This window comes from Vidua chalybeata, chromosome 4 (genome assembly GCF_026979565.1).
Source record: "Vidua chalybeata isolate OUT-0048 chromosome 4, bVidCha1 merged haplotype, whole genome shotgun sequence".
NCBI lineage: Eukaryota > Metazoa > Chordata > Aves > Passeriformes > Viduidae > Vidua > Vidua chalybeata.
In genome coordinates, this window is record NC_071533.1 from 49,654,301 (window position 1) to 49,681,964 (window position 27,664).

Here is a 27,664-nt window from a genome sequence, read left to right on the forward strand (position 1 = left end):
ATACTATGTCAAAAATGCAAATTCCTGAAAGCAAGATGAGGCCGAGTGTGGGACATCATGACCCATATTACGCATGTAGCCCAGAAATTCTGCTATTAGAGACATGTATGTTGTTTTACAAGTAATTTTAACTTTAATAATGAATGATACAGATTTGATTTTTTTTAAAAAATCATTCTTTAACTGCAGAATCTCTTAAGTTTACTTTAAGCATTTCACAACCATATTGGGAAAAAAAATATCTCTATAGTGTCCATTCCTTCCATCCAATATGCAGAATCTCTCCTCCTCCTAGATGGTTTTGAAATAAAATAATTTTTTTTTCTGGTTCTACACTTGGCATGTGTACAGGTCTAAATCTATCCTTACAAGTTTGTTCAGAAATAAGAGTAGAGTTCACTGTGTTACTGGAACAGGTAAGGAGCATGGATTGCTCACAGGAATATGCAGAAGGTGAGGGATGTATAGTACAGGACAGCTGGCTCAGGTTAAAATGCTGAAAGAAATTTTCACTGATTCAGTGAAGCAATGATATTTATCAGATGAACAAGAGCCAGCTGTCTACACTACTGGGGTAATATCATTCACATCCTTTCTTAAAAAGGTACTGCTGATTCAGTGACACTGACTGGTGTGGGTGAAGACGAAATAGAGATGTTATAACATTTTCTCTAAATCCAGACCTGTATGTCAAATGGGTTAAGTTCCACACTATAGTGGTGATGCTCCTGGCAACACTCTTCCCAAGTATCTGAAATGGTTGCCTAGAGGAAAATTTCTGGGCCACAGATACCTTTGTCTTTCTGTATTGTTGTGCTGTCTCTTTCATTTTTACAAGTTCTAGATACAAATCAGATTTATTGTTAAAAGTATCTCTGTGCCTCCTTTTATCTTCTACTCAGATTACAAGACAGTTGTAGATATTTTACAGTTATTTTATCTTTGCTAGCAAAAGGGAGCAGCTTAGAAGCCCACAGCTGTTTACAAATACAGCTACTCTTTGTCCAGTCATTATTCAGCGGACTAGCAATAACACTTATAAAAATGTTACTTTGACAGTAGCAGCTCTTTTCAACTAAGAACTGTTTATGTTAAGAAATAGATAAAAAGCAGTTATGAACCATAACATAGTCTGATGTGACATTATGATGACAATTCAGTGTTTTTAACATGAGAATATTTGATCTATTTTTCACTGTTAGTTACTTCAATGAACACTTAAGAAGAAACCAAGACAACACATACTAGAAAGTTTGTGCATGGGCTTTAATGTACTTGGCCAGTTTCCTGTACAAAAATTCACATCTACTTTTAGAAATACAAGGCTTATTTTCCATGGAAAAGTGGAAACTCACAAAAATGGTATCTAGCACTTGTAAAGAAAAGCCACTTAAAAAAATTCAGTCTGATATTAAAAACATCAATTTGAAACTGATTACCTGTACAGGTTTAGATACAGTGAGGGGTTGGGTGTATGATTTAACTTGTCACTTCAAAGTGTATAGCAAGAGGCTATAGTTTTTTGACCTCACTTCCCCCAACAATCTATCAGCCTTAGGCAGCTCCATTCACTTAAAGTGTGATTACTGGATGAAAAGTTACTATCTAACATGGATGTTTCTATATATCTAGCACATAATATATCTTTCCCAAGGCCAGATTATCCTTGCATAAATATATGTAATTTAAGCCAATTGATTAATATACAGGAATCTTTACTTTCTTTACAAAGGGAGGCCAGAGTCTGAAGGTTCATACAGCCAAGTTGGCTTGACCATTTTTGACCAGGGTGGTGTAAATATCCAACCAGCTGGACGCTGTACTCTGGCCATGAAAGCAATGTTAAGTCGATACCCTGGGTTTGTTTCATTACAAGCTTTCATATGGTGTTATCAGTGAAGGCAAAGTGATTGTCAGGGACTTCAGTACAACCCTGTTCTCTTCTGCACGTGCCTTTTGAGCAGGTGTCTGTCTCTCATACACCTTGCCCAGAGGTGACAGATGAGATGTACTTTCAGTGCATTTTCAGTGGGGCTGTGTGTCAGTCAGGGTTCACAGATTTCTTCAGCTCAACACGACTGTCTGTTCGGGGCACGTTCTTTTGCTGTGTGTTACTGGCTGCTTTAGACGTGGATGTGCTGCTGGCTTCTTTAGCCATGGATACGTTACTGGCTGCTTTAGATGTGGATGTGTTACTGGCTGCTTTTGTCTGGTGCACGTTCTTTTGTTGTATGTTACTGGCTGCTTTTGTCTGGTGCACGTTCTTTTGTTGTATGTTACTGGCTGCTTTTGTCTGGTGCACGTTCTTTTGTTGTATGTTACTGGCTGCTTTCTTCCCAGGCACAGTCTTCTGTGGTGTGTGACTGGCTGCTTTTTTCCCGGGCACAGTCTTTTCTGGTGCATCACTGGCTGCTTTTGTGGGGCACACATGTTTTTCTTGTATCTTATTGGTTGGTTTTTTTGGGCACACATGCTTTTCTTGTATCTTATTGGCTGCTTTAGACACAGGAACTTCAGCCTTAACATCAGCTCCAGTATGGTGGTGAAGGAGTTTTGCAGCTTTTGGCTTACTATCACTAGCAGTAACCTTACGTCTACGTTGTTTTACTTTCTGCTTTTTCACTTCTTCTTTTGGTTTTTCTTCAACAATGCCATCTAGTAGACCTTTTGCTGCAGCAGAAGCCAAAATGTCTTTAGCAGACACTTTTTTGGAAGTATCTTTCTGAAAATTTCACAGAAAACAACAGTGAATTTAAGCCCCAATACAGAGCTTCTCAGAATTTACTCCATGAGAAAAAGAGCAGAATCTAGCAGAAGGACTTAAGTCATGTGTGATAAATGCTAACCAAATTATTTATTCACAAAATTAAGAACTTGACTTGTGTAAAGAGGTACTGGAGCATTTGCTCTTCAGAGGCTTTCTTCTCTACTGACCCAAAGAGGGGAAACTCAGTTCTGGGTTCTGTAATGTGTGTCTGACGTGTGTTTAACCCCAGCTGGTTCCAAGCCCCACACAGCCGCTTGCTCAGTCCCCCACCAACAGGATCAGGGAAGGAACTGGAAGAGTTCCTAAAAGCTAGGGAACTCCTGGGTTAAGATAAAGACTGTGGTTCCCTGGAAAGACCAGTGCCATTACTGCAAAAGTCCTCCCTTCTTCCTCCTTCCTCCCACTTTATACAGTGAGCATGATCTCACATGGTCTGGGATATCCCTTTGGTCAGTTTGGGTCACCTGTCCTGGCTGTGTCTCCTCCCAGCCTCCCACACACCCCCAGTCCCCTCACCAGTGTGGCAGTATGAAAAACAGAAAAGGTCTTGGCTCTGTGTAAGCCCTGCTCAGCAATAACAAAACCATCTCTATGTTGTCAACCCTCTGTTCAGCACAAATCCAGAACACAGGCCCACACCAGTCACTGTGAGGAAAATTAACTCCACCCCAGCCAAAACCAACACACTCCCACACTGACCTGGTCTATAATGTGCCTGTAAGAACAAAGCATCCATTTTTTGTGTGTGTGTGTGTGTGTGTATCAGAAAATACTGAAATTTCAGTAACATTAAATATGAATAATTTTCACAGTAATGAAAGTTCTTGCTCATAATACGTAAGTAAGGAACTCTCAAACTAGGAACCAGGTCAACATCCAAGTATATAAAGAGAAACTATGGGGGAGAAACTGTTTACAACTAGCTAAGAAGAACGTTTCTGTAAACAAGGAATTTCAGTTTAAATTGTAAGTACATGTTTTCTACTTTGTGGAAAATGTTCATCTGCTGATGAACATCTGCATTTAGGTGCTGAATCACCTAAAAATTGGCCATTGGAGCAATTGCTTCTTTGTATTAGAATTTGACCCAAAAAAATTACTTGAATTAACTACCTGCAACAGAAATGTTTGTTTCTCTGGAGAGAGACAATATGGTGGAGAGATGCACATAACATGATTAACTGAAACTCAGACCAAGTTAAAAATATTTAATATTGTAAAGAAAGAGGTCAATAATAGGTAACTTGAAGGACTTTTCATATGTTATTCTCTTACTTTTAATAAAATCTAACTTCCCCTAAGAGGCCAGCTTCTTTCAAGTGCTATAATTGCAGTATGACAGAAAATGGTACAAATAACCAAGTAAGATCTCCTATCTTTAATTTGCAATGAAATTGTGATTATTTCTTCCCCTCAGCCCTTCCACTTTTGATGGAAAAAATGTGTGTTTCTCTTAGAGACAAAATGTTGATGCTCAGAGATGCAAACTAGCCCTTTAAGGTCTTTCCTCAGGAATAATGCCAAGACTTTTCTGTTTACTCAGCAAAAGTGTCCTGCCTTTCAAACTAGATTTGCATATGCCTTAGTTTGGAAAGGAAGCATTTTCATACCTATTTAATTCAAATTATAATAGTGTCACCCATAGGGATTAAGATTTCAGCTGCTTGGATACTGGAAAACCTTGGTGACACATGGAACAAACACTAGATACCATTTATCCTGAGTCTAATCAAGCTCTGTATTTCATTCCAAAGTGTGATAACAGCAATGTATTTCTTCTAGGTCTTGCTGGCACTAACTTGGATCAAGGGTCTGCTCTGATCATGAGCTCCAGAAGAACAGGCACATCTTTTAAACCTGTGCTCATTATAAAACCCAAGAAGTGGCACATTTCAACTGCTCACCTGTCTTTTGGTCTTAAGACAACTAAAGAGCAGCCAGGAATTTTATTTCAATTGTTCCATTTTGTTTATTCTTCTGTGGAAAGTTGTAGTATCTTCTTCTATGAAGTGATTTTAAATGGTTATTTTCATAGCTTACCTCTCTCTCTAGAACAGCTAGGAAACAACCACTGGAAATTTCTGATGGCTCCATTTTGAAAAACATTTCAGTGGAAGACTCTGAATCAGAGCAAGAAGAAAAAATAGAAGGAATAAGCCTGTAAAAAAGAAATGGAAGAGCAGAAAATAATATTTAAGAATATAAAAGGAAATAAACATGGATACATTAAGAGTAATTTTCAAATTATGTCTTTCAATAACATAGCTTTATCATAATTTTTAAAAACTGCAATTCAAGAAAGGCATGAGAATTCATCTTCTTTTTAGAATTGAGTGGGATTTTTCTATTTTTTTCAGTAATTCCTTTTTTTTCCCCAATTATTAAGTATATTTATTACCAGATAATAAATACATAATATAACAATGAAAAACTGTGTTCTTTCTCATGTGTGCAATTATTGAGTTATCAAGTTGTCCCTGAAGTTGGGGAATGGTCTGAAAACACTAAGGAGCTTGCAGAAATTGTAGAGGTGTTAACTTCAAGTTATAATAATAATAGCAATAATAATAATAAATATAAAAATAAATACCTATCTAAGCTAAAAATCTTAGGTTAGGAAAATTTGCTATTTGTTCTAATTGAGGGCTTTTTCTCCAATATTACAGTGCATCACTGGGGAGGGAAGAACTAGCCTCTTCTCCTGTTCTTCTTGAATTCCAGAAATGCCTGGTTGTTATAAAGCAGTCTCAAGGACTTGGCTCATAAGGCTGACAAACTAGTACTAAGCTGTCTCAGTACAGAAAAACACTATCAAAATGCCCTTTTGTAATTATATCTCCCTCCTCTTCACTGAGGACTGTAAGATAGAGTCCTACTCATAAATGCTCCACTAACCCTCTGGTGACAGAGCTTTATTCAAAGATGGTTACAGAGAAATGTATTCAATATTTGAAAGCAATATCCTGATTTGGCTGGCTAGTTCACTTTTAATGGGAAGTCTGCAAAACTTTTTGTTTCCAAGTTCTCACTATGATCTGGATTTTTTTTCTGTGCTCCTTGGAACTTGATAAAAAGAGGCTACCAGGCTCAAATCCTCCTCATATTACTAAATAAAACTCTTATGTCTTATGACACAGATTTTTGATTTTAGATAAGCTTATTCAATGGGAAAAAAACTCAATGGTAATCTTTTGTTGATGTATACAAGTTACTGTTCACCAGAAATCCCTTCAATGACCCTGAAAAATTATGCAGAAATTAATTCAAATTTGATACACCAAAGCAAAATGCCCAAGTGGTTTAGACTACTCTATACACACCTGTTTGCCATGTGTACCCTCACTTTAGGTAAAGCTGTTGCTGTAAACTGTCATATCCTGAAGGTAAGTTCAGCTTAACCTGTGCAAACATGTTTGAAACCACCCTTAAAACTGCACAGCCCTAAGACCAGCTGTGTGACCCCAAACTCCAATACAGCCTTATTTTGTTTGGCACCATTTCAGTACTGCAGAGTAATTCTAAAAGATAAAATGCACATAAGCAAAAATGTAAGAGTTTCCTGAAAGCCTTCAATTTTCTTGGAAAAGGCAATTAATATTCAGTAGATCTTTGATGATCATACAACATGTTTTATTATGACTTGTCTCTCATACTACTGTGAACGTGGGGGCTAGTAACTGCAACAGCCTTTCATTCTATACTGCACTGGTTTAGTCAGATAAGTTCTCTAATTAATTCTAAGAAAAGTGTAAAAGGAATTTTTGTAAGTAGTGCAGGCATCTTAAATGGCTTGAGCTTTCATCTTAAGCATAATCACTCAGTGTATTTTATTTATGGCGTTCTATTACTGCTCTGTTTGTGCTGATTACCAGCAGCTTTAGTGTAGCAAGGACTACAATGAAACATCCAAGATATGGCATGACAGCGAAGGAGGGACTGAATCTGAAATTGTCATTCATGAAGTTCAATCAATCATCACTCAGAAATTTGCTCAGGTCTGAAAAAATCCTACTGTATTTTTATTGTCCTTTTCTTATCATCCAAGATTGCCTTTTTGAAAGTGTAATATGATTTAGTGGTTTGACAACATTCATGATGCTTCTGCAAAGCAGTGAACAGATTTTGGCTTGGCTTTGTGAGAGGGTGTTTCACACAAGAGGGATTTTTAAAAAAAAATAATTAAAGCACCAGGAACTTTTTTTTTTTAATAAAAAATATTTTATATGTTATGAATTTACATATTATTTATATTCAATAATTTAGAGACCATTACATTCCAAGGTCTCCTAAGTTCTCCGCATAGAGTAATAGCTGCACAGAGGTCAAGACAGACTCCAGAAAATTTCAAATTCCAAAAGAAAACACAAGCAAGAGGCCATAAATGCTTTTGATCTGGCACACCATCATTGACAAGACATACCCTCATTTCATCCCAATTGCTGTAAAAAAAAAAATCAAGCAGGCTGCTATTTTCTATCAGTGAATTTGAAGAAAGATGCACTTTGTTGCACTGTGTCTTATGAATAACATACAACTTTTAAACCTTTTTTGGACTGGCCACAGTTAATATTTACCATTTTAATCATGCAAAATTTACACTGAATACCTTGAGCCACAGTGCCTTTCCCTTTGATAGCCAGACTATTAACTAAAGTAATATAAAATCTAAAAATATAGTATTACTCTTCTGTGCTTTTTACAACATAAACTCTTTTAAACCTGCATCCTGTAATCCACTATTGTATCCATGTGCAAGTGCCAACTGTTTGCATTTATGTGACTGAAAGGAAAATCCAGAAAATACCCATCAGTCTTTTAACAATTCCTCTGGCTGACAGGGGAGACAGCTAACAGGTTACATAGGAAGTATACAGCATACATACTTTTTTCATATATATTTGTATTTTCCATGATTGCACAGGATGATCTTTACTGTAGCCTGTCCTTCCCACTCCTTCCCACAAGTCATTCATCTGAATACAGCAATGAGCAATCCTACAGCAAAGGGTTCTTATTCTTCTGTATGATTCTTACAATTTAATTTCTTTTTCCTTTGAAATTGATCATTCCACATCAGAAGCAGAGAGCATGCTAGTAAGTTAGTTTCATTCTCTGAATACTAATACAATAATAGCAATAGCTCTATCTGAAGAATGTTATTTCCAACCAGTGATGCTTTCCTCCCATCTTAATTTCAGATGAACAAAAATATTAGATGAGAAAGTCAATGGAATACTGCTAAGTAATCTCATAAACAGAAAGAATGGCAGGACAGGCAGCAAAAGCTATTTTAATTTAATGCAAGATACATATCAGTCTAGGATAAGAATTATGCTACAATTTAAAGTCATACTTTAATTTTTCCACAGATAAAACTACTCATTCTGTACCTATATGGTCGTACTTTATCTCCCTCCACTCCAGATTCCAGTGCTTTTTTCACTACAAGTTCATTTTCTTCTGGGTAAATTGAGCAAGTGCAGTAAACAATACCTTGTACTTTGTTAACTACAAAACAAAACACAACTTTTTTACTCTTCAGATTCTTCATACTGACAGTGGTTTGGTAAGGATTAAAAGCATCATAAAAATTATGTCTCTTTTAACCTCTTGATCTCTAGTGTTTTTAAATAATTCAAATATTTTCAAATATTTGAAGATTTCAGCACAAAGTCAAAGCTGTCTCCAGTCTTTTCATACAGCTACCAAAGGAGAGAGGAAAAAAGTGGCAGCATGCAGATGGAGGGAGACTACACTGCAGGATTTCTAAAGCAGAGTATAACTAAGCCATAAACCAGTTCTCTACACAATACTGAAGAGTATTATATTAATATCTGGTGGACACTAGGACATAGGAACACCTTCAGACTGGAGGAAATCATTGTTCAGGGAGTTTGGTAACATGCTTATTCTTAATTAATAGAGTAATTTGTGTATTTTTAACTATATTAGAACTGGTGATAATACAATGGAATTGATATCACAAAGTCTTCCCAGAAATTGGGAAACTAGCACACTCACATTTCAGTGCATGAATCAACTCGTTAAGCTGCCTCTCAGCAAGAATACTGAGTTTATCCTCAGACACAAATCCTTGGAAAAGGTCTCGTAGCAATCCTGCATCTAAAAGCAGAGAGCAGTAAATTTAGTCTTGCAATTTGTATTAGTGTCTGAAAATTCAGCTGTTTGCAGAAGCAGACCTGGTTATTACTGGTGCAGTGGGAAGATAGGTTTTACAAATTAGAATACTAAGGAGTGCCTGATTTATTTGCTTTACTTCTTTACCTGTAATTACTGGTGTCTCTTACTTGCTTCTAGTTAATGAAAATTGTACAGTGAAAGGACTAATACAAACAGTCAATAAAGGAATGTAATCAAATAGAAAATTATATACATATTGGTATATTGAAATAAATTTTCTGCCTATAGTCTTTTTACTTTAAAAAGAGCTATACACACTCTGCTCCCCAGAATTGCCCTCAAACTTTCATACTATCAACCTGAAGCAGTCACAGAATTGTGCAAATTAATTTGTATATTTTATGGTAATTGAAATAAGGAAGGTTTCTTTAAAAAAAATATACAATTTACAGAAGCACCTGCACAGTCCAGACCACAATACTTAAATATATTTCTACCAGAAAGCATGAGCTAGATATTGTATCAAAAGTTACCTCTGTGTTCACTTAAAATAAGCTCCATTGGATTGCCAGCACCCAGTCCAGAGCATTGTGGTAGCAGCAAAATAACTTTTGCCTTTTCAAGCCTTGAGTCTGTTGGCTGAAGCTCAATAAAGTCTTCATGTAACAACCAAATATCTGAAAATCAAGAAAAACTCAACACTTACAGACTGCAAGTAAGCCTGCCTACAGGTGATAGAGGTGAAGAGACTGTGGTATTACATAGAATTCAACAGAGCTAGAGCCTGCTAGATTCGGAGTCTCCATTAGTATGGCCTATGGATTTCAAACAGATTGAAAGGCTGCATCTTCTACTGAAAAGACACTTAATGGGGTTGCAGTATTGCTGCATTCTGTTCTGATAGTGTCATCCAGGTAAACTGGACAAGTGCATGTGTTTTGGATTAACACTCTCAAACAGCTGGAAATCAGACTGAAAGCAACAGCCAGAATACCAAAAGTTCCCCATTACCTGCTACACCAAGTAGCTACTTCTACAGAAAATATTTCAGGAACTTGCATCTATGATATGGTTAGACTGCAATTAACTTGACTGTAGCTGAAGAGCTATCAGCCCACCTTGTGGCAAAAAAAGGCTTGAGGCCATCCCCAAGCCTCCAAAGAGGGGATCTCTTGAGTTCTGATAGAATTAGTCAATATTTACAGACATCACAAACTGTATCACTGTATTGCAATACTTCTTCAATACCAACTGTTTTAGCACCTACTTTTACATCCCATGTGACTGAAACTGTTCCTCAGTTCTTCTTCTTTTGCCGAAGATTTCACACCACAAACAAAAATTCTGGAGCTGCTGTCATTTGTCAGCACTGACATATGGGCAATGGTCAGATGGGAGCCTATGTGAGCCATTATAATGTCACCACCTTCACTCAACAGCGCCTGTGCAGAGTGTACAGCAAGGCTGCGAGACTTATCCTACAAAACAATGACACCAAAATTAAGAATGATCAACTATCTTGGTTTCTGTGAATGCCAACCTTCTTCTCCAAATTAGGAAAGTCCTCCATTGTTTTCATAGGAAATGGAAAAGAAGGGAGGGAAAAAACTAACTGGGGATATCTGCTAATATAGAATTAAATACATTACAAAACCAAGCAGTCACTCAATAAATTTAAATAACTTAATTCTAAATAATACATGGAAAAGCCTAGCATCTATAGGTGAAAATAAAGTACATATCATCCTCATAAGGAGGAACTCCTAACAACAGCTTTTTCCAGAAAAGACAAACTTTGGCCACGATTCAGGCAGAATTCATCCTCTGAGGCAGCTTAAGAGAAATACAAAACTATTCACATAGCTCTTGATGATAATTACAGGAGAAATGTTGCCCTTGTAGATCAAAGATCAAGATTTTGCTGAAATTCGAACAACAGAGAGGCACATTGGAATGCAGAAAACACAGAGACAGCTCCACAAAAGTAAATGCTCTTGTACTACTGGTGATTAAGAGAAAACTTTATCAAATTACTTAAAAAGGCAAGAAGTGAAGATATTGACCACAGATACCAGGTCTTGCACCAAATCTGACAAACTGATGATAAATGGAAAGGGAAAAAGAAAGTGCTAAGCCTTTAAACTCACATCATTGTCTATGTACACACAGCATTCAAGCACCATCCACCTCACCACAGAGATGGAGGTTTTGACAGTTTGATTTACTCATTTTGAATACTTTTAAGTAATTACACTCAGAATTTGTTCCCATTACCTAGAGGGCTGTCTTCTATAGTTCTTTTCTCTAAGTACTGTATTTAAAATCTACAAACTGAAATGGAATATTGAATACTGAGTCACTTTTTAAGTTGAGCAATAAATTTTGAGGCTAAAGTTTTCAGAGATCTAGTGAAAATGCTGGTAGAAATGCTTCTGCTAGACACTCAAGAATCATCAGACCGTTCAGGTAATTCATGGTTATGTTGCATGGTTACTGCAAATCACTGCTCTAGAACAGAAACCTCCAACCAAACTTCACTGGGGAGTCTAACAATGACAAAAGACCAGTGGGGGTTATGGAGATCAAGGAACTACACTGCACAAAATACAAAGAAGTGTGATCATTCCATCACAAACATGTATTTGAAGAGGAAGAAATATAACAATAGCACATCACTATCTACTAACTGAAGGAAAGCATATGGACTTATATTGAAACTTTCCTCACATTTTCAGAAGTGAGACTGCCTCTTGTTGACCACTTTTTATATTTAGTTCAACAGCTCTAAGATTAAATTTAAAACATTCTACTAACTTAATTACAGCTATCAATTAAGCATTCACATTTGTATACTAAGTTTAGTAAGTGGATCAGTTTGTAACCTAATTATTACAAATGTCCAAAACCTTATGAGAGTTTGCCTGACTGATTTAATACAATAGTCACACAATACACAACCTCTTTCTAAAGCAAAGCAATTATTTCAATTATTTTATTATTTGCGGATCATCTGACTCAAGGCTGAACATCAACTCACCTGCAGTAAGAGTTTGCACTCCACAAAAAGATCTAAATTAAGCAGTTCTTCTCTAAGAGAGGAAGGAAAAACCAATACATCATGGCAATGTTGGTCCACAGCATACGTGTAATGCTCAAAGTCTGACACAGAGTCAACCTTTGTGAATCCCTTCATCTCCAAATCTCTGATAACATCTTCAAGGCTGTTAACATACAATTCTGACCATTAAATATACAAGAGTTACTTAAGCAATATAGTTTTCACTGATTATAAGAATTTTTTACTTCTGTTAATGTGTGTGTGTGTGTATATATATGCATACATATATAGGTATAAAATGCACACTGTCTAATGCAGGAGGGAAACTTACTCTCCTTTAGGCATGTAAGTTGTGGTTTGAAACACTTTAGTTAATAAGTCTGATACAATTAATTTAAAAAGAGGTATATGTCTCCAGAGGATGATTCAAAGCATCAAAACTGAAATGTCCATGTGCTCAGGAGAGGCTGTAGTAAATTTACTGCTGATATGCTTTAGTTCTTTCAATTGCTTTCAATTGCTTTCAATCTAGCCCAACTCACCAATAATTTTAATGGCTGACACTGAAAGAATCCTTGCGTACATGTAATGAAGGCATAACTGCTGAGGTTAGCAATTCAAATATCATAAAAATTTAAAGGTATATATAGCAAGAGATGTTTGTTAAAATGTTATTTCAGACAGTGACATGAGTTTATACAGTACATTAAACATGAGATGAAAGGAGCAGCTTTTATTTATTTCCTATTTAAGAGTTCTAAAGTCACACCTGAAATAAGGTACATTATCTTGAAGAGCCTATAACCTAAGCACTGAACACTGGTCCAAGACAAGAGTAGTAAAATAAAATTCTTGAAAATGTTATAAAATGGATTACCTGTCTAACAAAACAGGATAATCTGGTATGGTTCATGTATCAGTCAGTACAGAACTGGGGACTTCAGACTATTAAGATTTATAAAGAATATAAAGATTTTAAAATGCGTTTTTTTAATTTCAAGTTTACATTATCCTTACAGAATAAACAGCAGTATTGTATTTTAAAGTATTGTGTTTTAACACCCTTTGCCAAGATTATGGTTTACACTAATACACCTGCTTTTAAAGACATTTTCTCTTATTTTCTGTCACCAAGTTAACTCACCCATATGTTTTCACCCACATGTTTTTTTCTAATTTTATTTCCTCATTTATTTGGTGAAAGACCCACACAAGCAACAGAATAGTAAGAAGAACTGTTTCAAAACAGTGTATAAATACCACTAATGCAATAGATAAAAACTACAAAAAATATATAACACAATGGCATTGCACTAAGCATAATTTTCCTGTAAGAATTTTTAATTACTGGTAAAAATATAATCTGGAAATTCTAAAACAAGCATGCAGCAAACTATATCACTTCATATGCAAAAACATCAATATCAGATGATACTTTAAAGACCTTACCCGATTTTAAATGTGTTTATCCAAAAACAGACAGGTAAAGAAGAAGTCCTTTGTTCCTGCTTCGATATGGTTTCTGGTACAAAGTATTCAATTGAAAGAGCATCATATTTGATGCGACATCGTGCTAGTGCAGCTGCCAGTTTGGTCTTATACCTATAAAAATGTCACAAGTTTAGTAGGTTTTATAAATGTTTTCATCAGCTTTTAGCATGCAACATTTCTGTTACAAAACCATCTTGCTCACAAACCAAATCCCAAAGGGACATGTTCTTCTGCAAGCTGCAACAGGAAAAAGTTACAGAACATTTACTACCCCAGACAACAGCAGATGCAAGGTGGTAGTCAATAGCTAAGGTTATTTTATTTAAATCAGGCAGGACTGCAATTATAGCAGGGGACTCTCAAATGCATCCATTTTCTCAGATAGCTAAAAAAAATCTCTGTATGTTTTGGAACTGCAATGTGTGGAATACAACCATCAGATTCATTTGCATGTTTGAATATGTAAATACATACTTGTGCAGAATGAGCATTTGATGAAAGCTGCCCCATAGCATGTACAAAAACAATACAAGTATGATGGCAACAAGGAGTCACTTTCATTATTATTACATGAAAATGTCTGAGAAAATATTTCCAGTCTTTTCTTCCCACAAGCTTCATGCTTATTCCCGAGACTATATAATTCAAAATAAATAAAAATTGCTGGTGAACCACTTCAGATATCTTACTTACTGCCCTCCAGAAATACCTTGCACTTAAGAGATTCATGAACTTTTTGGGCCATTCTAAATCCAGCAGCCACACAATTTTGTCTAATAAATGCCTTTTTAGTTAAAGAAAATGTTGTTTGTATTTTGGTGGAAGAGATAATAAATATTAAAATGTTTCTGTATCCTGGTTTTTGTTCTAATTATTTAACATAATAAATATTTAACAAAGCTTCATAGTAGAAATACTGCAAAATAGATAAATATTATTCCATTCCATGACCTCTTGATTCTTTTACACTTGCATTTATGAATATTTACTGAATATTTAATTTCCTTCCTAGAATTGTATGAAAGTTTCAACAACGGCAAAATAAGATAAGATGTCTGCAAAAAACCCACAATATAAGGGTGGTTTCTTACCTGTATTTTTCATAACTATATAAATATGAATGTTTGCCTCTGAACTAGTCTCTCATTAAAAAAAAAGCCCACAAAATTTTAAGGTGAAAGACAGGTTTAATAATTACCTTTAAAAGGCACTAATTATACAAATCTTCATTTTTGCTGATCTGTAACAAAAAATAGCTCTTTGCACATATACCTGTATAAATAATGCCCTATTTCCTGAACTTCTGCTACAAGTTCCTCTTCAGCAAAAATCTTTCGTTTTTGAAACTTTCGGTCTTGTAGGTCATAAAGCATCACAACAAGCAAGCTGGTTAACTCATCTGGCTGCAAGAGAAAAGCAACTGGATAGAGAAAGTGACCCAAAGCATGCCTTATTTCTGCAGAAAGATCCATATCAAACAGCAGTCTTCCATGCAAAAGGCATTAAAAACCCTTAAATGCTTACTTGCAAGAATACGAAAGTAATTACTTGTGGAGCGTTAATAAAACACTTTTTTAAAAAATATTTTTTTAAAATTCAAATACATAACTTACAGGTTGTTTAGATTATCAAAATTAAAAATATTCTCTATGCACACAGATAAAATACTGTACCTTAACTTCCAATGTTATCAGAATTGAAACTTTGAAATTATTTTCTCTTAATAAAGTAGTTTGTTAAATAGCTAAGCTAACAAAAACTTCTCATCTATAAGTTCCTCTCTTGTGGGATTCTTCCATACATAGCATCCGATACACTCAGTGATAATAACCCTTCTGCTTGTGGGATACATAAAAAACCTCCTTTCTCTGTCTAAATGTTTAAACCAGGGAGCATCTTCTTCTTAAGGACAATAATTTCTTCATTTAAGTTATTCCTGTCTGCCTCTTTCCATGAAATTCTTACAGTTACTATGCCTTCTCAAATTCTCACCTTCTCACAGATATGACCAAAATTAGTTAGAAAGCTCAGGTTATTTGGGAAATATCACCAAACACAAGACGTTAGCATGAAAGTCTTGCTTCCTTACAAAAACAAGGCAAAGATAACAGTGGTAGATCATTTGCCTGCTCATATCAACCTCCACAAACTGTATCAGCTCAAGTTTATCTTGCAATTTTCAAAGGCATCAAAGACAACACTGGAAGGAACAGCAGAATATTCTGCCAGCTCTAGAATTTCTTTTCATATTAAAGCAGGAAAGCACGTTGAGAGAGTAAAATGGACCAGTTTTTGCCAGTATTATATTTGTACACAGTACTGTTTGCCCAGCAAATGAACCATGGGGTCAATGCATTTTTGTCTGTTTTTTATCACTCCATGTTTTCCAACTCCCAAGGATTGGAAGGAAACATTCTTTTCCCCTGCTCACAAGGGGACACAGCTGGGAAGGAAATCACATGGACATGGACAATATCACCGAGCAAGTACTATGCTGCAGTGAAGTTCATGGCTCGCTCTCCCAGCTTCTTTCTTTGAAGGTTTTGACTTCCAACAATCAGTTACAACAGAATCCCCCAACAGGCTTTGGGGATGGATGCTTTAGACAACTACGTAAGAAGGTCAGCAATATTTCAGTCTAAGGCTGTCATGTAGTTCAAAATAACCCAGGCTGTTTTGAAGAACGTGTTAGAATCCTCAGAAAAGGTACTAATTACATCAACACAGAAAACAAAAATGCCCCACAAAAATGTTCACTTACTATTGAGTAGCATGGGTAAACCTTACTATCTAACAATATTTCTTCAAGAAGATCTTGATCTGTAAAAAGAAGAAAATGTTGACAGTTTATGCCACTCTCTAGAAGATTCTATGGAAGTCACTAAATTGTAATTTTAAACATCATGAAAATTGAGGGCAAATTCAATCACCAACAGTAGCAACCCTATGTAATTCATTTACATGAAAAACAATAGGCTTTCAATGTTTGATTTCACAAATGCTAATAACACTTAGCTATATTGAAATATTTGAGGGATACGAGTAATCTAGTAAATATATATATTCATCCATAATTTGGATCTGAAAAGAACCACTGAGATGAGCTCAGCTGGTCAGAGCAACCACCAAGGTTGTGGATTCAATCCCCTTATGGGCCATTCTTGATGATCCTTGTAGGTGCCTTCCAATTCAGAATATTCTGTGAATTTGTGACTCTGTAATAACCTGAAGTTTAAAAAAAATTTCCCTAGATCTCTGCTGTCAGGCAGACATGGAACATTTCTTTTTCCATGTTTTCTCTGCTGCATCATTTCTGTTAGCAATTCCTGGGTAAGTTTTGTACTTACATTTTAGAGCATTGAAAGCCAGTTCATAAGATACACGCCTGGAATGCTCATCTTTAAAAGCCACCATGGGAGATTCGGACTTGTCGCCATACCGCACCAGGATTCTACCCGTACTCTTTTCGGTACGAATGCCTTGAAAAATCTTAGCTGCATTTATGTATATGGAGTCAGGATAGCCATTCTTCCCAATCTGAGTCACTGCTCTTTTCTTAACAGATCCCTTTTCATCCGAAATTTTCATTTCACTCAAGACTGAAGTACCATTTATAACATCCACATGTGAAGACACCAAATTACTTTCAGAATCTGGCATTTTTCCAGTTGCTGACTGTGTAAGTGCAAGTCACAATCCTGCTGCCTCTGCAAAAAACAAAGTTTGTATTGAATAATGAAATTTTCTTTCACTAGAATACACTTTTCCCTTCCTTTTAGGGTTTTCAATTGTCAGGCTCTAATCTTGCAAATACATATATATGTGTATCATCTGTATTTCTGTACATCTATCATCTTACACATCATAGAGAAGTATTTATAAGGGTTTTCTTACATTATTTGTTTTCACCAATGCACATGCAAAGACTGGTTACTTGTTTCAAAAAGGCTAGTGCTTTACAATCACCGGTCCTTTACGGAGTATACACACAGATCTGATTATCTGTGTCCAATAAGAACCATTATAATTGCAGCCAGAATAGCACCTCTTACTAGGAATTCTCCTTTAATAAAAAAGGCACCAAAATTTCAAAGCAGACATCATGTCTTCCAAAGAACCATCTCAAAAAGAGCTGCAGTAAACTCCAAATGTTTGTCCACTAAACTGCATATCTGCTCTTAAAAGTTGAAAACAGAGATCACCTAAATGTTAATGTATTTAATGTATTACCTAAGCACAATTTAAAATGCAGGAAGTCCATTCTGAGACTCTCTAGAGGTATTATCCAACTCTCTCTAAGCCCATGTGCTTTTCTTAAATTTTCTACACATCTTACATTAACATATCTAAAAATTACCTTCCCCAGAGGTGGAATAAGGCTTCAAGAAAATGAAAAAGTCCCAGAGTTAGTTGAATGCAAAAATATTCTAAAGTTCCACATAAAACATACCTAAAGTATTGGATTTACCCTACTTGCTCTGGTTGTTATAACATGCATTTATGATAATGCCTGGAGATGCAGAAGTCATATTAATTGTTCAGAAGTGGGTTAAGACAAAACAAATTTAAACACAGAACAAAGATCTAGTGTAACTAGTCTTCCTGCCTAGGAAAGAATAATACAAAAGAACTATGAAGAATTTAGTAGCTATAGCACAATAAGCTAAGCATGGATTTATACTGCCAAAGAATTCTGAGTATTTTAGGACTAATAGCACAAAATAGCAGAATTTGGTGAGGAGGGTGCCAGTTTAAAAATCAAGAAAAGAAGGTGCTATTCTGATCAAATGGAAGGCATCTTCTTTTTTGCTCTGTTTAGTTAATTACAACAATTCTCCAGCTTTTTCCCTGCACTCCCTAGCATCTCCTTTCCTGCCCCCCATCCCAAAAAACCATAGTGGCAATGGAGGATGGCAGCACACAGAGTTGGAGGGGCACAAACTGCTGCTTCTCCAGCAGGCAGCCATGAAATACTCCATGCTGAGCCAGCATTCCTCTATTCAAACTCCCTTTCCCAAACATGGGTGACACTCAGCCCATCTCTCTCCTCTCCTAGACAAGCACAAGTCAGTGTCTGACCAGCCCAGCATGCTCCACACAATGGACCAGTGTGGCTTCCTGAATTCTGGCAACTCATCTGGAGAAGGACACATCTCATTCTCCTTCCTCAGGATTTGCTCTCCAAAACTGAGAACTGCAAACCCTGCAGAAGCAACTCTTACTGTTAACTTTACAGAGGCCTCAGACAAAAGAGATTCTTCTAGCAGGAGTTTTGCTCCAACATCCTCATTAAATGCAGCAGTAATGGATCCATGGAGTGAAAATAAATTTACTTTATGAAGCCATATTGAAACAGAACAAGCAGTGCTATCAAAAGGAAGCCCTATTCTCCACTAGAATGAAGCACCAAAACTAAACCAAATTGAAACACTTGTGCTTAGAAAGGGAAAAAACCCCATAAATGCTTTCATGATCTTTTACACTATTTTGACCAGCAAACATACATCTCACAAAAACAGGGGCACCATCTCAGAGACCTGATACTCATATTCTTCTCCAGGTGAATGCAAATATTCCATTTTAGAATATGCAGCAAGTGAACTATGTCTATGGTGTAAGGACTTTGAAGATTTGTAGAGGTCCCAATTACTCTTTGTGACTTCTTTGCCAAAGCCATTTTTGCTGAGCCACAACACACACTGCTATTTGGATGATTTGATGAATATACTTTCCCAAAAGACAAATGTCATTCTAATAAAGATGAGATGCCAGCGTTCTGCCTTGTGCAGACACACTGCATGTTTGCAACACTGTAAATCACAGTCCGATTTACTGAACGCTGTGCCAAGCAGAGGACACCAAGCTGGATTAATACAAAGCTCAGCTGGGAAGAGCTTCCCAGACAAGGGAGAAAAGATCCTGCTTTTGTTTGTGGATCTCAAGCAGATTGCTCAGTTGACAGGGAAAAAAAAACCCACTCAAGATCCCAAGGTCTCCAAAACCAGAATGGCTTGAAGGATATCTCCAGCTTTGACTTAATAAACTCAAGCAGACAGAACTATGACATTTATTCATTGCACAGCATAGTGATTCACACACACACATCCGTGTAAAAATCACTAATTACTTTGTTTATATACCAGTAAGTGTATTCTTCCCATTTCTTCAGTTATCACCTTCTTCAGTAGACTCTACAAATAAGGAAAATAGATAAAGAGAAAACAGCCCCACGGCACTTGTGTTGTATCAGGTACAGCAGGCAGCCTGACCACGCAGTTCCGATTCACATTAACAGGGACCCCGTGAGAAGCGGGTTCGCGAGCATGGACGTGGCTGCTCACACACCAACGAACAGTAAATCCTTGACAGCCGTAGATACACCGTGGTTTTCGTCTCACTAACTCTGACATGGGGACACATGGCGGCATCTGCTTCCCACCATCACTGCGACTGACACTGCGCCTCAAAGCCTCTGCTGTCCCCAGCTGCAGCCAAGCTGGAGGGCAGCGAACACCAGAGAGAGTCAGGGAAACAAGTCAGCCACCACACCATTCCCCTACTGCGCTTTATTTATAAGAAACAGCTGAACTCGACTCACAGAACAAGTGGGGGGGGGGGGGGGGTGGAAGCAGCTATTTCTTTGTAAAATCAGGCAAAGCGTTCGTTCATTGAAACACTGCCCGGAAAGGCCCTGAAACGCAACCAGCTTCCCAAAGCCGCGCGGTCGCGGGCAGCGCCACTGCCCTTCGCCTGGGCAAGGGCCGCGGGGCTCGTACCTGGCCGGGCTCCTGCGGCTCCCTCGGGGCGCTACGGGCAGAGCTGCGGGCACCACCCCCGGGCCCGTGCCGGGCGCGGGTCGCCCCATGCCGGGCAGGACAGCGGGGCCCCGGCACGGCCCGTGGGCCGCACCCGCCCGGGCCCGCCGCGGCCCACACGCACCGCGGAGCCGCTGCGGGGGGCCGGGGCGCCGCCACCCGCCGTGCTCGGGCGGGGGCTCCGCCCTCGTAGCGCGGCCTGGCAGCCGGGCTCCATCCGCTGGGGCCGGGCCGAGTCCCCCGGCCCCGCGGCATCCACCGGGGCCACAGAACGCCCGGGCAACGGCACGCACGGGGGCTGGGGCGGAGAAGCGCTTCCAGAGGTTTCCCTGAACGGACCTCTAAGAAAATCCCTTCGCGGGAGCGAGAGCTGCTCGCACGGTCCTTTTGGAACTTTGGTTTGTTGGGTTTTTTTTTTTTAAAAAAAAAAAAAAAAAAAAAAAAAAAAAGTCCAAACAGCATTAATTGTCGCAAACTCCAGGAGCACGTTTACAGACAAGTGTTACCGACACTCACAGCATCGAAACGCCACTAGTGACAGGACTGGAACTCCCCAGAGTACAGGAATAGCCCCAGATAAGGAGCTGGGGTTTCACTTGCCCTTGAAATTGTAATGTTTTAGCTGTCTTAGCCTCTGCTTTTATTCAGAGTTTGAAAACATAATTGAAACATGCTTTAAAGTGGTTTCCAATTGTTTTGTTTTTTAAAAAAGGGAAAATGGGAAAAAAATTATTGAAAATATTCCAATAATCAATGAATCAGCCATAACCTTTATCAAAAACCAGAAATGCTTTTTCCCTATAAAGTTTGTTCCTGTTACATCAATGCTTTCATGAACAACTTTAATTCTCCTGAATAAAGGGAAAGTCACTGTGATTCTGTTAAAATCTGTGATGACTTTGGTGTGTTATTTCTCCAACAAGATCCTGCCTAGTACCTCACAAAAGCGTCTGTCACGGGTACGAGTGCCCTTACACAGGGAAGATAGAAGTACAGACTTCTGCAGCAGGGCTGCACAAAAGCTAGGTAACCAGGGCTTTGGTATAAGTCGGCTGCACATTTGGTAAAGCCAAATATATAGCCGTGTTTTTACAGATTGTGAGGTTACAGAGGTTTTGGGAACAAGCTGCATTGAATCACGCAAGCCAGTGCTTGTTATTCCTGCCAAAAACTTGGGTGTTAGCCAGATCCCTTTCAGGTATCAATCTTATCAGATATCTAAGCAAACCAAATGTGACTCTATGCAACCACATGCATCAGGACTAGAAAATTCGGGGAGTTAAAAACAGTGCTTAATCTGTTGATGTCATCCCTCTGGTCTGGATCTGCTACGTGCTCCAGCACGGCTGGTCCAACTTTGACAGCAGCAATTAGTTATAAAGCGAGCCAAATATGCTGGGTAAACTTTGAATCCTTCCTGATAAACGGGCAAAATACATGTTTAATAGGTTGTGTGGATCAATAGGGCACTATGCTAGCTGCAGTATAGATAAAAAGGAATTTTTTGTGCTGGTTTTTCCATTTTGTCCAAATAGCTATGGCAGCTCTTTTAAAAAGACACAGCTGGAAATTGCTGCCCAAAGTCAATTTCATTTATGTGTACTAACATTTCACCTTCACTTTGAAGTACTTTATTTTGCTAAAAGTTCTGCTAAGAATTTTCAGTACCTGGAGCTATTTGTCTTTTGAAAGAAATAAATATGTATTAGCACCACTATCTCATTTCCATTTTGTCTGTGACATTTTGATCTACTATCCCCACATAGGAAGCCCCTGTAAAACTCCTTCATATTTTAAGCTGGACTTTTTAGTCTACATGCTTTTAACTTATTCATGGACAGAGAAAAAAGGAAACAGTGTTCTGTTCCATCTGGGGCCTTTCTTCCCAGAGCTTAGGACGCTCTGGAGTTGAGCAATCTCATTAGGGTTAATTTGATGCAAGCTGAAGTGGCTCACTGGCTTGCAGACTCAGCAAGAATGAAGTGCTGACAAAGTTAGAGTAGAACATTAAGAATGAGAATAAAAGATTAAATCTCACTTCCTTTCAGTGTAACTTGTAATATTTGAGTGTGTTTGTTAGGCTAAATAATGTCAGAGTTGGTAAGTTGTTTCATTGAAGGTGAGCAATAGAAAACCATTAGGCTGTTTTATGTAAGATAGTGGTTTAAACTATATCTAGTACTACTCAAGGACTGGATATGGTAAAACTTGAACTTGGTGGCTTGAAGATGACACAATGCATTGTGTCAATCTTGCACAATCTTGCTCCTAAGTCAGAGCTTTCATCTCAGAGTCTACCTGCCTCTATTTGAAGCCAGGAATCTTTTTTTCCTATGTACATAATTTATCTGATTTTTATCTGATCATTTCCTCTGTATCATAATGTCTTTCTGACATAATTTCTAATGCCTTCCCTCATCCTCAGTACTCTGAATATTCTTATGTATTGGCAAACTATCACATCTCATTGCTTCTCTCCCTTTGCAGATTGTTGCTGAACAAAAAAAAGTCAGTATATAATGACTTTTATAATAAGACATCATATTCCCTTCACACCTTCCCTTACAATCTTTTCGCCAGTTATCCATCCATACAAGGACATTCTTTCATACCCTTCTTATTTTGAAATTACAATCCAAATATAATAAATTATGCCGTGGCAGAAAGATCAAAATCTGCCATACTGGTCATGCCCACAAACATCCACCTGCTGATATTGTCCATGCTAATTTCTGAAACTCTCAGTTTCTCCAAAAATCAAGAAACATCAAATATTTGATTTTTCTAGTGAAGTGGCAGGTGCTGACATGGTATAGTAAAACCATAGGAGTTTCAATTCATCTTAGCCTTTTACATTATAGAAGTTTTGATTACTCATTGAATCCACAGGAACTTGGGTTTAATGGCTTGTGAAGTTCTTCATAATTAAAGACCGGTAAGTAAATAATTTACTTAAAGCAAGTAAGATGTCATTAACATTCTATACCAGGATGCCTTGTGTAACAGCCACATCTGTACTTAGCACCACACTGTTACTGGTGGACGTGGAACCTGACCCTGTGTGGGGTTGCTCTCTTTTGGTAGCTCTTTCAGACTAGATTAAATACGTGAGAAAGGTTGCTATTTTTTTAACCCAACACAGGTTGCCAAATTAATATGTAAACAGACCTATTATGTAGTAAGTGGGAGTTGGTAAGTGAACAAAAACTTCACCAGTTTTGCCCCTTTTAATCACTCTCTAAGTAACTGTGGTTTCAGTGAAACTGAAAATAATTTTGATGCAGAAATGTTAAGAAATTGAATTGTTCAAAACTCATAGTCATTGTAATACTTTGTTTCACTCAAGGGTGTCTTTGGTTTACTTTTCAAACCATTTAACAAGTATCATGTGTTAAACTTAAAACCTTTAGGGAGCTATAGTGGGGAAAACATATGAGATGTTATCTTAAATTCCTTTTTTTTATGTCTTTCCTTCTTGTTGAAGTGTTACATTTAGTGTGAATTTCTGAAATACTCCTCAGTATGCTGGTTATGGTCAGCCTTCCTGCCTCAGAACTGGAAGATTTAAGCTCTAGAACAGTGTCTTTCATTAGATTTAGAAACTAATCTGAATTCAGCATAATAACTTCAACATTAAATCTTCAACTATTCAAACATACACAAACAGCTGCCTGGACTCATATGTAAGCTGAGAGCGTAGGACAGACAGGAAGCACAGGTGATAAACAAATCTTCCTCCTTTGCTTTTCTAGTTGATTTGCAAATCCAGTCAAAAATGTAAGGGGTTCATTTAAACCCCATTTTTTACATTTAGTTTCTCTAGATAATTTAATTTTATTTTTAAAGGTAATTGCCAAATGAGTGCAAAAGTTGCTAATGGCTACTGAATGATCAACTCTTCACTGGAAAGTTTGCCCAGGTATGTTTTATGCATAACAACTGAGATTTTATTTAATTTTTATCTCATTACACTTGCAAGAAATCTTGTATTAGGCTTTATAATAAGGAGGGAAAGTCTGTTTTGATATGGAATGTTATAAATTTACCTCATTCACACTTCTGACCAATTCTTTTACAGCTGGGAGGACTGTAACTCAGAGTAACACAGAACAACTAACAGGAGCTGACTTGAAACAAACAAATGCCCTGGTAGAAAACAGTAGGATAACTAAAACATTATTTTAGCAATTGGAAGTGTGGAGGACAAGGGAAAGCTGATGACAAGGAACGTTCAGGAAGAAATCTGAAGATCAGGCACCAGAATAGTTGCTATTAATAAGATGTATAGGAGTTTGAAAAAAGAATGGAGGAATATGAGCTGCTTAAGGGATAATAGGAGTAAGAGACAGAGGATAAAGAGCCAAAATTTCTAGCCAGAGGCTATCAGAGAAGGAGCAGAGCAAAATAGTGGAGTTTTCAGTCACACAGAAGCAAGGGGTACAAAAATCATTGCAGCAGAAATTAACATTTTGGTCACTCGTGACCTTAGCTTTCCAAGTCTTCAAATATTATTATTGATATTCTGTAAAAACACAGCTCCAGGGTATTAATAAAGCATTCCTCTTCAAATATACTCTTTCATTACAGTATAGATTATATAAAAGTATTTCTATCATTTATTTACGAAGAACATGCAAAACTGAGTTCCTTATTTCTCATGCTGATGACCTCTAGGTAATACAGTAATCATTACTGCTAACATTAAGATTCAAGAGTTATTTTCTGTTCACAAATACTTTTCATAGACAGACAGGCATAAATTCCTGTTGGCATGCATGGACAATTATCAAAATAATATTGTTTAGCAAAGCTAGACTTTGACATATTCATACAAAAAAACACCCAGTTCAGATACTCTTCATATAAAAAAAAAAAAAAAAAAAATATATATATATACATATACACATATACTTATAATTTATATAATATATATTATAAATTTATATTTTATATCTATATTTAAAGTATATATTTATAGTATATATATATATATATATATAAAATATTATTCCTGGAAGTTAAGAACAGGAGAGCAATGACCAGTACAAATATTTCCCTGTGTAATCTAATTACAGCTCAAATGTAAGGACATAACATATAAGTCACCTCAGTTACTAATGCTTATACTTTACCAAGGAAAATAAAGCTACTGCATACATTCCACAGAAACCATTTGTGCAAGACAATGTTCACTTATGTAAATACTAATAAAATTGCAAAGATGTCTGCCAGGAAGGTAAAGGAGATACAGCACAGAGAAGTACAGCACAGTCAGATAATTTGACACCAAAAGGCAGCAGCTATGTGGTCTGGCAAGATATAAGAGAAGACGTTCTTTCACCTTTCAGGGACAACACGTTCTGGTTTTAGTGATACAAACAGCTCCTTTAATTTTCATCTTGTACATAGGTAAGCACAGCTACACAGTATGGAGAGCCCTGAAGCTGTGCATGCATAATGAATCAAGCCTCAAAAGATTTGTTCACATCTCTAAAGTTGCAAAATTAAATAATAACCTGCCTCATTAGTACATATTTTGTGGTACATTTCCAAAGTGGTGCTCAACACTTCTGTTGTCTGTTTTCTTCCTTTCTTCTATAACTTAGGTTCAGAGACAATCTGAATGTCTAGGACAACTTGAGCAGGTGTGAAGAAATGAGACCTTCTGTTCTTTTCCAGCACCCCTGCACAGGTAACCCTAGACACCAAGACAGATTTAGGCTGCTGGAGGGGGGCCATTCAGCCTTTCACAACTTGCATCTACTAAATTTAAACTCTCCTACTGAGCTGAGTGATACAGGATCAGGCTTTGCCTCTGCCTAGGTAATATCCTCGTGTCGAGTTTGAGATTCTTAGTTCATTGTACCCATTGTTCCAAATTAATTTCATTCCATTCACAAGGAAATAGTAACTATCCAGTTCTTTGAGAGGACTGGTGTTGTAGGGTTGTACATTTTCCCTTCCCCACTCTGACATTTCACACTGTTGTTGATATCCCTCTTACTATGATTGCAGTTCCAGTTACAGAGACCACAGATCTGCCTGCCAGTTCTCCCTAAAATCCAAATTCACTGCTGCATATGTCTCTCCCCTGATCTTGTCTCTGCTCTGTAAATCACATATCAAGGCCAAGGTAAACCCTAAACAAAGCATTGAGGTATCTGTGATCTAAACCAAGTGAAGACACATACTGCTAATGCCCACAAGCACCCACTTCACTGCGTTTAATTTTTTTGTTATCATAATCAATGCTATGCCCAAGAATCTTCTTGAGCTTGGTTAATTTTTTCTCCTTTTTCTGGAGGGGAATTCCAGTTTTCAAATTCCTTCCATCTGCAAATGGGTCTCTAACCCCTTACAAAACTGAGCATCTATCTGCCAGAACAAACAGCTCTTACAGCTCTGGCTGTTTATACTGGGTACCTTGTAAGAACAGGGGTGATTTAGCAGGAGAGCCTTGCATTCCAGTAGTCTTCCCTGTGACTCACTAACATCTAATAGCACACTTTTCAGCCCAGACTATTTTCATGTGTCTCTTAAGAGTTTGTAATATGTGTTAGGCAGTGTTTATATAATAAATACTGCAAAGCCTAAAAAGACAGACATCAATACTCTAGGCATATGTTGTTATTATTGTTGTTGTTATTGTTATTTTTGCAGGCCAGTAGATTTTACAGGATCAGACAGAAAACTGCCGTCTTTGTGAGGGTTTTCCTACTTTCTCTCCCAGCTGGAAACTAAGTAGCATAGTAACCAAGAGTTGAATCTCAATTGAATGTCAACATGCTCAGTTTGCAACTTAAGATACACACCTGTGTTACACACACCTTTCTGATTAACAGCATTCATCACAGTGCCTGCATGCAATTTTCTCTGCTGATGAAGCTGATTTCTTTTTCAGAAATTTTTGGCACTGCTCTGCAGATAAGAATATTGCAGAGAAATCTGTGAGTCTAACTCTCCTTGGAATGCTGCCAACCATTTTAAGTCTCAAAATTAACTCAGCCCTATTCACGAGATCAATCACTTCTCTCTCAAATGTATTTTATGTGAAGCAGATTTGTGAAAAGTGTTTTTTAAGCAGTGCAATTTCAATGCAGCTATTGTGGCAGTGCATATGCATCATCAGATCATTGCCTAGGAATGGGATTGCTTGACCTATTATGCAGCCACAGCTGTAAGAAATACACTGTGCTCCTATTTATTGCTTTTTACCATTTGCAACTCGCTTGGTAAATTTTTTGAGTGAAATTGTCCATTTTTTCCCTTTTGAGTACTTCATCACAATTTTCCAGCAATAGTCTGTTAATAACATGAATGGACAAGTGTTTTTGTATGACCATTGCATTCTCACCAATACCTAGCAGAATTAATAATGAAAAGGCACATTCT

General features: G+C 37.3%; 1 protein-coding gene across 2 annotated transcripts; it reads right to left on the reverse strand.

Moving 5' to 3' along the window:
* Nucleotides 1–1,247: 1,247 nt before the first annotated feature.
* NSUN7 (NOP2/Sun RNA methyltransferase family member 7) lies at nucleotides 1,248–20,360 on the reverse strand. Of its 2 annotated transcripts, none has more exons than XM_053940274.1 (12): nucleotides 20,234–20,360; nucleotides 16,805–17,164; nucleotides 16,219–16,277; nucleotides 14,730–14,860; nucleotides 13,416–13,568; nucleotides 11,946–12,129; nucleotides 10,176–10,386; nucleotides 9,442–9,585; nucleotides 8,789–8,890; nucleotides 8,158–8,275; nucleotides 4,808–4,925; nucleotides 1,248–2,722 (listed from the first exon to the last, which is right to left on the reverse strand). In XM_053940274.1, the coding sequence occupies exons 2-12, from the start codon at nucleotides 17,115–17,117 to the stop codon at nucleotides 2,042–2,044; spliced, it is 2,214 nt and encodes a 737-aa protein (XP_053796249.1). In that variant the 5' UTR covers nucleotides 17,118–17,164; nucleotides 20,234–20,360; the 3' UTR covers nucleotides 1,248–2,041. The 2 variants fall into 2 exon arrangements, 1 of the variants encoding a protein (XP_053796249.1); XR_008430458.1 differs by having other exon boundaries at nucleotides 2,635–2,722; nucleotides 4,808–4,887.
* Between the last annotated feature and the right edge of the window lie 7,304 nt (nucleotides 20,361–27,664).